The following is a 15723-nucleotide window of genomic DNA, read 5'->3' as shown; positions in this document are numbered from 1 at the left end:
ATTTGTCAAAGAAAAAGAAAATAGCTAAAGGAAATCAACATAAATCTATGAAAACAAAAAAAAAGTATTATTAATTTTTAACAATACATGAGAAACTAATTATCGGTCAATTTAAATAATATTCAAGTTAGAGTGCTACACGAAAGAACAACGCATTTTCATTGTTGAGCAATATTTTAAAAATGATGAAGGTTTGGCAGCTACAGTTCGCAATTTTCGTACAAAATATGGTAGGAATAGTGATTTAACTTCATCAACTGTGAAAAGATTAATTAAAAAATTCAGGGAAACTAGATCAATTAGTGATCTTATACACTCTGGCCGTCCTTCAACAAGTCGTTCAACAGAAAACATCAAAGCAATTCGCGAGAGTGTTGCTGAGAATCCAGGAACATCAATTCGGCACCGTGGTCTTGAATTGGGCATTTCGAGAAGCTCTCTACAGCGTATTCTCACGAAAGATTTGCATCTTTATGCTTACAAAGTTCAATTGACTCAAGAACTGAAGCCTACTGACCACCCACAGCGAAGAGAGTTCGTTGAATGGATTATAGAACAACAACAAGTGGATGCTTATTTTTCGAACAAAATCATCTTCAGCGATGAGACTCATTTTCATCTTGATGGCTTCGTTAATCGACAAAATTGTCGCATTTGGGGTTCAGAAAATCCACGAGTGATTGTTGAGAAACAAATGCATCCACAACGTGTCACTGTTTGGTGTGGATTTTGGGCTGGAGGCATCATCGGTCCATTCTTCTTCGAAAATGCGGCTGGTAAGGCAATAACAGTTAATGGTGCTCGCTATCGCGACATGATGATCCAGTTTTTTCTGCCTAAATTGCAAGATATGGATGTGGACGACATGTGGTTTCAACAAGACGGTGCCACACGCCATACAGCCCGAGAAACAATTCAATTACTGCATGAGTCATTTCCTGGTCGTGTAATTTCCCATTTTGGTGATCAGAATTGGCCGACCAGATCATGTGACTTAACGCCGTTGGACTTTTTTCTTTGGGGTTTTTTGAAGTCTAAGGTTTATGCCATCAAGCCCACGACCACCCACGCCTTGAAGCAGGAAATTGAGCGCTGTATCAACGAAATTCAGCCACATTTATGCAAAACGGTCATGGAAAATTTCGACAAAAGAGTGCGTATGTGCCAGCAAAGCCGTGGAGGCCATTTACCCGATATGCTATTCCATGCATAACCCTATACTGTATACTTTATGAATCAATAAGAAATTACAATTTTTAATTAAAAACCTGTGTTTTCTATCAAAATTACTTCTTGCTGAATTTTGGGACACCCTGTAGAAGCACATATCATAAAACTATGTAGGAATTCTAATAAACAGAAACTCAGTAGTGTTGAGAATTTTCTCAAAATAAGGTTTAAAGAAGCTGTGTGTGTGTGTGTGTGTGTGTGTGTGTGTGTGTGTGTGTGTGTGTGTGTGTGTGTGTGTGTGTGTGTGTGATTATACTGTACTGTACTGGATGTCATCTACTTCCAAATAATTTATGGAAGGGGATAATATCCACAATATGCGGAAGTGATGAAATATTTTCTAGGACCATCAGATTCACGTTCCGGACTCTTCTACCTCATCATAATCGTTCTCCCCCTTTTCTCTCCCATCCCCTGCCCATTAACTTTTCTCTTCCTCGCTTTCCGTGTTGCGAACGGACTTACCGTTAAATGTCTCCAGTTCCAAGCGCAAACTGGAAAGCAGTGACGTCATCCTTTGCTTTTGTCTTATTTCATCAGTCACCTTATCCGACGTTGCCGCTGGCCGTTTTTCAGCAACGCTAACCAGGCCATTACCCGTAGAAGTTTCGGCACCTGATACAGCTGGAAGATTGGAATCTCCACCTGGTAATGAGAGCCATTGGTTTAAAACTGTGTGGAGGAAGCTCACTTCGCGATCTACCTCGTGTAATCGGCATGAGAGAAGGATGAGCGCCATGAAAGACAAACCCTGAAAGAAAATACATCACTGGATTTAAATTAAGCTGTTTTCTATTAAAATGACAGTTGTATTAGAACTACATATGTTAAACATGACTAGTAATTTACAATAGCACTACTTAATGTCTTACGAAACAGAACAGCAATCTAATGATACACCAAAATAAAGTAAATTCTATATGTTGGGTATGAAAAAAAAAAAAAGAAAAGAAAAGAAAAAAAGCTAGCTATGCTATTAAAACAGAGCTCGTTTATAGACTTAGATTTTCCTATAACAAACTTCCTCCACTCAAAGACAACTTTATCTGCAAAGTGAAACACAAGTCAATTTCATATGCACCAGCGTGCTCAAATATGTGCTTAGAGGTGAAATCGAAAGCTTCTTTTCACCGATCAATAAGTGGTCGCTTCGAATCCCACTATAGGCATAGATGTTTATGAAAATTTCAGGTGATCGAGATGATTTTCGTTTTCCGAGAAGCAGTGGTGAACTACCTGTAAAAACCAGGAGTACTTTGTGGGCAATGCCTACAAAGTCACCTACGGTCGGAAACGACTGAAAGGGAAAACCAGGCTTAAACAATATTAATCAATAATTTAAAGTATTGACTGCATATGTTTCTAAAGAGCTCCGTTTATTTGGAACAGGTAATGTGGATGCTTAAACATAACTAATATTTACAATATTAATATATATAATATATTTATTTAATTAATTGTTTTTTTCCCTTATTTTATTGCACCTAATTGCAAAATTCCAAAAACCAGCATTAATACCAGTGTTTCAAAAATGTTTTTAAACACCGGTATTAATGCTGGTATTTCGGTTTTATAAATTAGAAATATTGAAATTCCTATTAAGAATTTGACCAGTACCGTGAGCTCTTATTAAGAATGTGTATAAATATCGAATAGGACAGAATGATTGAGTAAATAAAGTCAACGAATGAAGTTGCATATATTCTCGTTATGGACTATTACTTAGAGGAATTTCGGGGAATATGGAATACCCTTTTACACACAAAATGGTGTTTGAAGTAGTTTAACAAAACCCACTTTACATAAGGGAAGCCAAGTTATGCAGATTCCTTAGAGGCGTTACGACTTACACCTTAGAGGAATATTGCATTTTGTTTAGCCCTTTCTCATAGTAAGGCGGCCGAATGATATTTGACAATTTACGGTTTACAGAAAGAAAACCAACATTGCGAAATTCCTTGATTCTAGTTGTTTTCATCATCAAAACTAAACGTCAGTCGCAATCAAAACTTGGGTCCATTCAGTACATATACGGTTTCATTAATTGTTGATTATAACAACAACAAATATATATAAACAAATAATTCATTTTTTCTGTCTAATGACTATGGTCATTTTCATTTACCCCCTGGTTATTAACAGAGTTTCCATTCCTTTCTATTCTACTCCGTCTATCAAACTTTCAAAGAGGAGAACCATAAGACTTTTTCTATTTTAAAAGATCGTTTAGACAGTTATATTGATTGACATGTTTCTTTTCATAATCGCTGTTTTTTTAATATTTTTACAGTTCATTTTTTACATATTCAGCGTAATATGTAGGTGTCTTAATTATTTTATCTATTCAACTGTCTTCTAATTCCGTGTTTTAAGTTGAATTAATTTAATTTTATATAAATTATCATGTATAATAAATTATACATGATATTTATAATAATTATTTGTTACCATTATTTATACTAATTAATATATATTACTATTATTTATAGTAATACTATATATTTTTATTATTTATAGTAATTCCACAGACGTAATCGTCTCCATTTCATTTGAATAATTTGGCCATTATTCATCCTGTATTACTTCAACACCGTTATGCTATTATTTTCCCTTTATTTTCTCCAAATGCAGTTATTATATTTAAATCATTGCGAAACCACGATGTTCTGTGATTTACGCAATTAAAACGCATTTATTTATCATATTCAGATAACTGGAGTTTTACCTCTCCTACTTATGCGAATCTTTTATTAAATTTAATACCCACTTCGGTTAGTATTACGTTTCTTATTATTGAATACTATTTTTAATAAATTACTAAATTCTAAATACTAATTAATAAATTCAGTAATAGTATACGATTATTGAATTTAACTTAACAAATAAGTTATTTTTTATACTTTTAGATGAGTAGTAGTAATAGTAGTTGTTGTTGGCGATAAATATGCTAAATCAATTTGTTCTCTGTTTACCACTATTGATTATCTCCATGATCACTGCACTTTTGTAATGTCTTTTAGTTTCTTCACAAAGTTAATAAAAATGTAATTATTAAACAACGACAAGGCATATAAATTCGAGGAGCTACAAACTCATCCAGTGAAGAGTTTGACCAGCTTAACACGTAATACATGCGAAGGAGTGCAATGAACTTTTTTCGTTCTATACTTAAGGAGAATGCAAAGCCATCTCGAATTGTAAGTGTACAATTATTACTAGAAGTTCCTGTAGTAAATGTTCCACCTTAATTTATATCATTAAAGAAATGTCTGTGACCCCCATTTTTCGCGCACAGCGGTATACACATGTATCACTCTCACGGTCCTAATACATAAACTAGTTCTTGCACCTACCTTTTATTTAAATTTCCTGAGGTTCAAAAATGGCATATCTCAACTCAATGATCTCAGAAACACCAGAAGCCAATATTCTTCGAAATCGATGATTTTTTTAAAAATCTATTTAGCCTACAAATGTATTATTTCATGCTACCAACTCCCATTTCGAAGCAAGAATATTTTCTTTTCAATGTGAACAAGAAAAAATACATCGAAAGTGAGATCTGTAAAATTTTTTCGATTTCTATATGAAACTATCGACTTGTTAAAAATCTGAACAGAACTCTAAAAGGTTGAAGAAAAAAATAAATACTTACATTTAAGATCACTGAGGAAGAAGGAAACCTTTAAGTTCTTGTATGCAGTTGAAACTCCGAAAAAATATAACTATCAGAATGTTCGTGATATTTTGATAGAAGATTAATCTTTTTACTTGTCTATCATGTTGTTTAATTAGTGGAACAGGAACCTGACATGAAAATTATTGAATCTCCGTTCTTCCATGTCTTTAATACAATCAAGTCCTGCTTATAGCTAACACAATCGTATAGAGAATTTTGGTCTCATGAGTTGTGAAAACAAGATCCGAATTAAAATAATTCCGTCTACGGATGGTTCCAAGTGTTAAGTTAAAAAGTACTTTAAATGAAGATTATTAAAGCAGATATCTAAAAACCGGCTTGACATTTTGAAAAAAAATAAGAAAAAGTAAAAAAACAATATACTCTACTTATCAGAAACACAACACAATATACTTACAACAGCAGTATTATTAAATTTTAAATGATAAGCGAAAATCGCAATATAAGGTGAAGGTCTGAATCAGGAACTTGAAAAAAGTGTTGCTTTCAAGAATAAGAATCACAATCCTAATCAAACAGAGCATTGAAGAAATACTTGAAGGAACATAGTGCTGATAAAATGATTTTAGTAATACGATTAACAGATATAAAATTAATGAATAATTAAATAAATTACCTAAACAGTAATTAATTAAACAGAATTGATTTACTTGACCTTAGCTTTTCGATATACCATGTATATCAGGGATTTCAATGGAAAACTTCAGGTGCGATCCACCCAAGATCTACCGCATTACAGACCCTCCTTCGATTTCGAAGATGCTCTTTGCTTGGAAACATCTGAGTTCGAATCCCGTCTAGGAGGCAAAGAACATTCATAAGGACCTTTCAATTGAAAGTGAGCTAGCTGGTCTCATACGGTGGTGGCAGGAGTTTTTCTCCTGGAAACTCGGTTTTTCGTCCCACAAAATATCATTCTCATCTTCGAAATTCAATGTAGGCAAATAACCAACTTGGATCCTCCGAACGTTTGGATCTTCGCACACGCAATTGACAGACCTCAATACTTATTAACCAATGGCTTTATATTGGTTTCATAAAATGGGCCTAATAGCTGTTATATCATCATACGCTAACAACTATAGTTCGACCACAGATGAGAGAGAGCCCTCGACACTTCTGCACATGGCAGAAGAAGGCGAATCCATTCTGATAATAGGGTAATCAATCCGTTTCGTGGGGTGAGTGTTTATTATTTCACGTCGGAAAATTAGCTTTTCTTTTGTAAACATTCTAGTTTTTAAGGGGGTAACTAGTTTGCTTGTATAACAGTCCGAAAATTTTACGCATAAAGCACGTGATTTCGTGTGTTGGTGATGAATTCATACATTCTTTATTCTTTTCTTCCCTTCAACATGAATTGACTCTTCTTGGCACAGTGCCAGCTAAGGTTCTCTCAACTGTGAGCAGATTATAGCTGACTAAATCGCCTAACGGCCATGGGAGTTTGAGATCTTTTTCCTGTGATCTCGCATCTCCTCAATCGTCTTCCCGAAGACATCCACAGAACCGAAACCTGTCTGGTTTCATTTTTTGTCTTCGATCCTGTTTATAATATCTACATTACACAAAGATGTACGTATTGTAGATGTATATGTTTTATGTGTCCTCACAACACGAAACCGTCAACTAAGAAAAAAAAAATCATATATTTCGTTAGCCAATGAAAATATAATATGATAACTATTATAAATATAGATAATTAGAAATGCTTCACTTATTTTCAAGGAAATACAATTTCCTTGAAAATAATACTCTCTCTCTCTCTCTCTCTCTTTCTTTCTTGTTTGCTTGTATGTGTATATATGTGAGCCCACACATACAGTTTTATTAACTTTCTTTTAACCTAAGCATTTGTTCAACATCTTCCACTTCTGATCCATGAATGACTGATTGACTGAATGACTGATTGACTCTACTGAATGACTGATTCTTATTCCAGCTGGAGGCATGATCTGACCATTACAGTAAACTTTCCATCGCTTTTCATTAACACTTTTTTACTCCTATCTTATATATCTATATCTTTTTGTTCCATCTTGACAGTTTCTTAATTGTACTTTGGCATTCTTATTCTGTCCTTTTAAAATGTTCCACTTCTTTCTATTTTTCATTGCTAACAGTCTACTCAATGCCCTACTGAATAGAATTACTGCATTTTTTAAATTACTTTAAGTGATGGTAGAAGTCTTATATCACTTCTACCATCACTTTTTATTTAAGCACAGCGCTACAAACTTTTTTCCCAAAATGTGTGTGTGTGTGTGTGTTTGTGTGTGTGTGTGTGTGTGTGTGTGTGTGTGTGTGTGTGTGTGTGTGTGTGTGTGTGTGTGTGTGTGTGTGTGTGTGTGTGTGTGTGTGTGTGTGTGTGTGTGTGTGTGTGTGTGAGAGAGAGAGAGAGAGAGAAGAATGATAAAGCATTCATGTCCCCAAGGGATGGTTCGAGTTCTGATAAAGTTTTTTTGCATCGAAGGACTTGTTCGAATGTTCCATATTTCATTAATCGAGCGCATATTTCTTTCTTATTAAAACTGATAAGACAATGAAATAACATCCTGTTACGATTATAAGTACTTTTCCTGGGCGTGTCCGATAATAAAAACATCTTTATTTCTTTGCATGAACACGAAACTAAATACTATTAAGGCTCTCCGTCTATTTCAGTTCCGCATCCACTTTTGCATTCTTCAATAGATGCTTCGTTAATCTGATACTCATATTGTTTCGTTCCATGTGTTATCTCAAACATTTCTAACTTTAAGGTAGGAGAGTAAATGCTATCGACAGTTGATCATTTATGGAGCAGTACTCATGTAGGTACTGTTCCAATTGACCTAATCAAAACAGCCGGGAGGAACTGACAATCACCGTTGCTTTACATTGCTTTCAGGCAAGAAAGTATATGAGTTCTGTCCTACAGAAAGCTTAGAGGTGGGCAATAAACCTAAAATGGGCTACTGGTGCAAACATTTAGATTTATTATCTAGCATTTATTTCGGTAATGTTTAGGAACTGATCAAGCTGCCTTTGAAAGAGTGGCAAACAAGCCAAAAAAACAACAAGGTTCATTTTACTATTTACATGAAGCTGGAATGTTTTTTTGTTATTTTTAGTATCGGCCTTGGACTATTCCGAGAATAAAGTCTGGTATTTCAAAAGCCTGAAATGTTTTTCTTCTAAATGTTTCTCTCCTCAAGGAAAGGTTGTCTCAACTTTCCCACTTTCTTCATTGAGGATATAAATTTCTTAGCAGCAAATTACGTAATTCTCTTACAATACTACTGATGTACAGTCGGTTCTGTTTTCCGAAATAGCCTGAATGGCTAGTATTTCTAAATGAATATTTTTAAATGTTATAATTTAAATTATAAATTTTAAATATAAAATTAAATTTTAAATATAAAATGTTTAATAATTTAAATGTTAAAATATTTGAAAGTGATCATGATATCGGATTTCACAAAACGTAACTGTACCAAGAAAGAGATAGATATAGATAGATAGATAGATTAATAGGGAGAGTGAGTGAGAGAGAGAGAGAGAGAGAGAGAGAGAGAGAGAGAGAGAGAGAGAGAGAGAGAGAGAGAATTGCCTGTTGTTCACCATAATAAAATTTTTAGCAGAACTATTTTGGATTCTGGAAATTTTTTTAGAATTAGTTTCTTTCTTTCTTTCTTTTTTCGTCAGGTAATTGGATCTTTTTCGTTTTATCGCAAAAATTTTAATATTTCGAAAGAATCTAAGGCATACAGATATGCATATTCGCAATTTAATACATTTCATTGCTTACAACTTACAACTTGTATTCAATTTTTTTAAACATATTTCTGGAGCATTTTGAATGAACAAATCAGATTGAATGACAACTCTCAAATGTGTATGGAAACAAAGATTGTTCAAATTAATTCATATATCAAAATACAGGCCTTAATAATCGTTTTCTTCCATGGTTAATATTCAACTATCATTAACTAATAATAACACGATTTATTATACAAAATATAAAATTATTCACTAATCTTCCAGAAATTATATTTCTTTTCATACTTCATATTATGCTACTGTGACTTACCATAGCATAATGACAAACAACGATACTTCCAGACCGCAAATCCGGGAATCCACTACAACTGTTAATCGCAATCATTTTTTTGAAGATAAAGGAAAGAAAAACGGATGATCAAACACGCCGCATTTACGATTCCACGTGTTCACAACATTGTGCTTCACACCGCTTTACCAACCGAAGCATACTAATATGACAGCATCACGTTTCTAATGGGTCTGTCTTGGCCTCACGTCGTTGAACTGTTAGAAGACCAGTGACGTCAGTGATGACAGGCACGGAAAAACACGGTGAATCGGGCGCTGGGTCTTTTGCCTCAAGTAAGGGCCGCTCTGTCTGCCATTGACCTGAAAATACACTACATAACGTGCACGGTGAAAACCGTAGGTTGCTTATAAAAAAAAATAATAATAAAAGACAGTAATCCATCATGTCAGGCTTTGTCATGAAGGTGTCATTCATAACAATATCGAGTGAAATCGATGGCGAAAGGGTTTGTTGAATGAACACAATCATAGGCACTCTAACCAGAGCAACCAGTGACACAATTGTAATTGTCTTTAACTGTATGTACTTTAATTCAAAATTTGATTTGGTTCTCTAAAGATTGAGAGTATAGAATATTTTCTTAAATCAATGGCACAAAATATTATTTTGTGACATTTTTTCTTCAAATTTTTGCAAATTTCGTCGTACTGAATATTGTTAATAAATGATAGCATACTGATAGGAAATAGAAGGAAAAATATATAAAAAAGTTAGAACCCTTCTCTTTCCTTCGATTTCAACAAATCAGAACGTACAGAGAGATCTCCACCTTTGGAAAATCCCTGTCCGTGCCACTGATATTTGCGTAAATACATATTCAAGTAGTATCTATAACTTATGATGCTATTTCAATACTATCAATTCGAGAAGCAAACATAATGCTTATTATGATGTGGAATGCATGTCAGTATAATGTCTGAGTTTCATAAATAATAGCCCTAACTCGGCCAGTAAGATTGATTGCTCTGAAAATAATAGGACCGGTTGTGAACAAGTTTTGCTTGTCCGTATATGGCCGCTCCTATTATAGTAGTTCACATACCTCGCTCAGTATTATGTTACGTTGGCCTCTGGGATTATCACGGATTTGGAAGCAGAACGAACAAATATTAATTAATTCATAAATACTGTACATAGAGAAAGAAACATGAAAAGACACACACGAGCCAATATCTGAAGTATTAATCTTAAATGCTTAGTCAGTTTATCTTTTTAAATATTTTATACAGAACAGTTATGTTCTCTTTAAAAAAGAAAGATATCAGCTTGGCTCTCATTCGTTTAAAAAAATGAGAAAAAAAAAAGATTCTACAACTATTACAAAGAACGATATGAATATATTTTCTATTGGTTGTCTGTTTTAACGAGTAAAAATTCCTGGTTTCCAGGGCGACTGTCGTTGTTATTTTTGTTTTTGAAATTATGGCTGAAGTAAACTATGAGGGAAGTTTATATTATAGCTATAAGTTGATGTGTTTGCGTCCTCCCAAAGGGTTTGCTGGATTAAAAAAAAAAAAGAAAAACTCGAATTCTTTGTACAAAAAAACCTTTTACCTCCATATTCAACTTCATCCCCCCCCAAAAAAAAACCCTATAAAGGTTCTCTCCCTCGACGGAGTTTGAACTCAGGTCTTTCCAAATCAAAAGACGTCGTCGATACCAACTGAGCGAAGGCTCTTGATGAAAAACAAAAAATCTCTGCCACCTTCTTGTAGACCAAATGACTCATTTTTATTTCAAAAACCAAACAAGCGTTTTCTCATATATGAGCGCAATCGCCTCTTAAAAAGGCAATCACCTCTTAATATTCATTAATAAATAATCAAGTACATATTAAAAAAAAAGAAAGGGAACACAAACATGTAATTAGTATGAAGAAATTGGCACTTATCATGAAAGAGGTTAATTTCTATAGACAGAAAAATAAATAGTTTATTTTCCTTGTTTTACTAATTACAATGGCAAGGAAATGTGCGCGATGTTTTTCTCGTCAGCTACATGCAGTAAGTATTTTCAGAATAATCAACCTATGTCGTTGTCGTCACCTATAGATAATATTTAAAAACAATCAGAAAGGGACGTTTTCTCTTTGCTTATCATTGCGTTGCTCAGACCAATAATGCTCTCCTTCCCCATGTCACTCCTGCAAATCCGGTGATATCATCAGTTCATCGGGATTTCGGTCGGCGTTGTGGTCGTTTTTCTTCTCGTAGAATTCAATCGAGTATTTCTTTTATCCATCGCCGATCTTGTCTTCGAGTAATATGCCCAGCCCATTGCCCCTTCAGATGTTTCACTCTTAAACTGCGTTGTTCTTAAAATTTTGAATTTCCATTACATTTAGTTTTATGATTCACAACCATATGTCAATATAGGAAGAATATATTAATAACTGTATTAATAACTGACTTTTGAATATTGAAAATATGGAATTTTCACTATTCTGTAATTTTCGAAATGCTTCCCACCCAAGAATCGTGTATCTTTTAATTTAGTCAATGATATTTTGTTTCATTGATAATCATTTGCTTGTTCAATTTCATCATTATTGATTTCGATTATTTCTGGTTGGACACAGCTATTGACCATAACTTGGGTCTTCTTTAGGCCAGCTATTTTGCTAGCAATTTGAAGTTCATTGACGCGAGAGTCTGTAATTTATGTGCAGTTGAAATAAATATAAGTATGTTATCTGCAAAGCGTAAATGTCTTAAATATTTTCCATTTATCTTCAGACCTTTCTCTTCCCAATCAAGAAGTTTGAATATTTCTTCTAATGCTGAACAGAAAAATGAAACAGACAGATAACCCACAGAATTAAAATGAATACATACAGTGAATTTTGCAAAACAGTCATAAATCGTATCACGGAAGAATTAAGAAAATTCAATTTTAAATTCATACAACAAACAATTGAAGACAACCATAGTCTCAAAAAAAAAAAAAAGCAATAAACAGATGGTTGCAGTCAAATTATGAGATAGGACCATAACCAGCGATGGATATGCTATACCAAAAAAAAAAAAAAGAGAGAGAAGGAAATGAAGAATTTTACGCAATATTATATTAGGATAACGAATCAAATAAAGAAGAAACTACGAAATAACTGAAATGTCACCGATCCTACCAGAAGAATGTGGAGCATCCAAAGCTCACAAAATAGAAAAGCCACAGATGAGCATGGAGTTATAACCGAACCACCAAAAGTAAGTGGGGAAATGACCTACAAAAGCTTGGAGAAACTATTTACCTTATGTCTGAAGAAAAAAGGCTATCCTTATTCTTATACACAAATAAGGTTAAGTAAAAGACTTGACGAACTACTGACTACTATGAGTCTACTATCGGTGGTTTACAAAGTATTTATAAACGTGCTGATAGGCATTCTGCAACTCTCGACCTAACAAGCCAAAACAACAGGTAGGCTTACGAAGTGGCTTTAGTACAACGAATATTAATTACCATTATGTTTTGGCTTTATTGATTATGAGAAAGCCTTTGATTCAGTAAAGACTTGTGCAATACTTAGAGCATTACGAAGCCATCAAGTGGAAGAGCCATACGTCAGGACCATCAAATCAGGATACACCAATGCAACAGCAGCAACCTGTTTCAATGGAAACACATCCACTGTGGAAATGTAGAGAGGTATAAGACAAGGCGACATAATATATATAATATATAATTATATATTATATATAATTATATATTATATTATATTATATTATATATAATATATAATGTATTATATATATATATATATATATATATATATATATATATATATATATATATATATATATATATATATATATATATATATATATAATGTTATGGAACATGACATAGAACATTCCATTCCAAGTTTGTTAATAACATAAAAACCGGTGTACAGATGGTAGGAAGCACTAATTTATCGTAGCAGTAATACAGGTGGTATGGCAACACCAGGTGGACTCAGTGACCGAGAAAGGTGTCATCGTGGTCTGTCACATTGATGACTTGTTCATACTTGCCATTGCCGCTTAACTGGAGCATATATAAAATCAATGATTGGCGATGTGATCAACAAATGGGGACGTTCTGGAATGACTAGTGCAGGAAAACACCCAGGGCGGCCGCCGAAAATGACTGACAGGGACAGGAGGGTGTTAAAATGGGTGGCACTCAAACACTGACCATCCGTAATGCGTTACAGAGCACCAGTAACACCATGGTGAGCACTAATACTGTACGAAAAGAACTTCGTTTATCGGGTTTCCACGGAGGAGCCAAACGTCACAACAAACAAGGCGGCTCGTTTGGCCTAGTACAAAGAACGAGTGAACTGGACAATTGACAGGGTTTAGGTGTGGAGGCAGCCTGGCGAACGCTTGTTACCACAGTGTGTTGTACCCACAGTAAAATTTGGTGGTAGTGAGGAGTAATGCGTGGAATGAATTCAGCTGGTTTGGAGTGGGACCAGTGGTCGTTGTCCGTGGTTCCACGAAGGCAGCTCAATACTTTGATATTCTGGATAATCAGGTACTGTCTACACTGTGGAGTTTTTAATGGAACGGACCCGTGTTACTATCAATACGACAACGCCCATACCACAAAGCTGCAGCCGTTATGGAATGGTATGAAGAGTTGGGTGCTAAACGACTGTCCTGACCTCAATCCCATCGAACATCGTTCCTGTAGGACAAATCGGAGCGGCGATTGAGGTCCAGAGCAGCATAAAACAGAAGTTTTCTCGCCATTCCTCTATTAAAACAGAACTCAGTGCTGTTTTAATAGAGGAATGGCGACAAATTCCACCAGATGTCTGCACATTGGTGGAAAGCCTCCCTCAAAGGATGCAGGAGGTGATCAAAACCAAAGGTGGACATACACGATATTAGGGTTCGCCTGCTGGTATCAATTGTAAATTGTTAAATTGTCCCGACAGTTATTGATAGATAGTGTACTTTTTTGATGTAAAGAATCAAGTAGTAAGTAATTTGGATAGCCGAGTGAATGATCGTTGCTATGGTCGTCATTCGAGCAATTCTAATAGAAATAGAACTTATAATTCAGATGAATGTAAGTAGTTACCATAACGTGAACCATAAGTAGTTATGGTTCACGTCATTTACATTAAGACAATGAATGCTGATGAGATGAAGGTGGAAATAAATTTCTTGCTTGGAGTTTTCTTCTTTTTTTGATTAGAATTTTGCTGTTTTATATATATTTGGTATACCGTTCTTTTTGTGCTAGAATTCATTTTGAACCTCGGTGATTATTTTATTAATTGCGAACCTTTCCTTTTGGTTAATAACAGAAAGCATAATTAAATAGTAAAAATAAGCAGAATGGAAGTGAAAGACGAACGAACGTTTTCCACTTAGAAACTTCTGTTTCTTGTTTTTCTTTGTCTTCGACAGTACTCCTCGCATACCACTATGCTCAGGCTCCCTCAGCAAAATCATTTGCTAGCTGGGCACGAATACTCCTGGTATGCTACCACTGGGGTCGGTCCGATGCACTATTTAACAGACAATCTGTGAAACCACCATCACTGCTGTACCCTTGAATGGGAGAAGTTCTCATTCCTTTAGCAAATTTAGTATGTTGAAGTAACTACATGAAAATACATGTACTACATCTACATGAAAGAAAAGGGTGTCAATAGAAAGAATAATCAATACTACCTAGTGATCTTGTTCCTTTTTTTTTTTTTTTTTGAGGTTACGCCCCGCTTATTGGAGGTCTGAAGCTGCTTGAAAAAGTTATGTATTTGTTCTCGACTGGAGGGTTTTGGATTATGTAAAAATAAAAAAAATAAAATAAACTATAAAATTATATAAATTAATAATAAAAACAAATCCCTAGCCCGCCGACGGACGGTACTAATGAACTGCATTGGTTTATGTATCAGGAAATTGATGATGATGATGATGATGAGTCATATTTAAAAAATAACCTTGTAGACGTTACTGATTGCCTGTTGATTTTTTTTTTTTTTTTGAAGAAACAGAAATATGGTAGGGTTGCCTAATTGGCAGAGGATAAAAGGATTAGTGCGAAGAGTTAAATAAAAAAAGAATTGAGAGATAGCCTTTCTTCTTTTCTATCACTTCTCAGTAATAATTCCATCTTCTCTTTCTGTTTTCTTCCCAATTAGCCATCCCTTGATGCATTTCAATTTCCCCCTAACATAGTAAAGTGTCTTATAGAAAACATTAGGTAAAACCATTACTTCATAAAAATTATTTAGTAAACCATTATTCTTTGTATATCCACTAAATAAACAATAGTCATATGGAAAGACTACTCAGACCAAACACGAGGTTCTTGATACTTCGTTTTCCAATGTTTTTCAAAGAAGTTAATTTTTTACTCTTCTTTTTGATCTTTCTTGAAATTATGAATTCTCTAGTGAAAGCTAATGATGAAGATTAATTTTTCAACAAAGTGGAAGAAAAATATTTCAGAATGGAAGAGGTAAAAATCCATATTTCTTACCTTAGAATAGCAGCAATAGAACTTTTTGAACTTTGAAACCGGAAACTGTTTCTGATAGTATCCTTAATACATGCAGATCACCACTCACTTTTCACTGGTAGCTTTAAGAATATGGATCTGTATTCTTCTATTCTAAAATATTTTATTTGCCAGGCGAATTGAATATATTTTCAAATAATGCATTGGATTT

The 15723-nt window shown here is 34.3% G+C and overlaps 1 protein-coding gene across 1 annotated transcript in view; it reads right to left on the bottom strand.

Moving 5' to 3' along the window:
• LOC150108708 (uncharacterized) overlaps window positions 1-9077 on the bottom strand; it is an 85139-nt gene extending 76062 nt beyond the window's left edge. The window contains exons 1-2 of the mRNA XM_090390512.1: window positions 9003-9077; window positions 1696-1981 (exon numbers count right to left, since the gene is read on the bottom strand). Coding sequence (XP_090246638.1) covers window positions 1696-1981; window positions 9003-9077 — 361 coding nt within the window. The remainder of the gene's footprint in view (window positions 1-1695; window positions 1982-9002) is intronic.
• Between the last annotated feature and the right edge of the window lie 6646 nt (window positions 9078-15723).

Source organism: Typopeltis vanoorti, chromosome 3, assembly GCF_054136105.1.
Source record: "Typopeltis vanoorti isolate ZY-2024b chromosome 3, IOZ_Tvanoo_1.0, whole genome shotgun sequence".
NCBI classification, from domain to species: Eukaryota; Metazoa; Arthropoda; class Arachnida; order Uropygi; family Thelyphonidae; genus Typopeltis; species Typopeltis vanoorti.
This window is presented reverse-complemented; position numbering and strand designations above follow the sequence as displayed.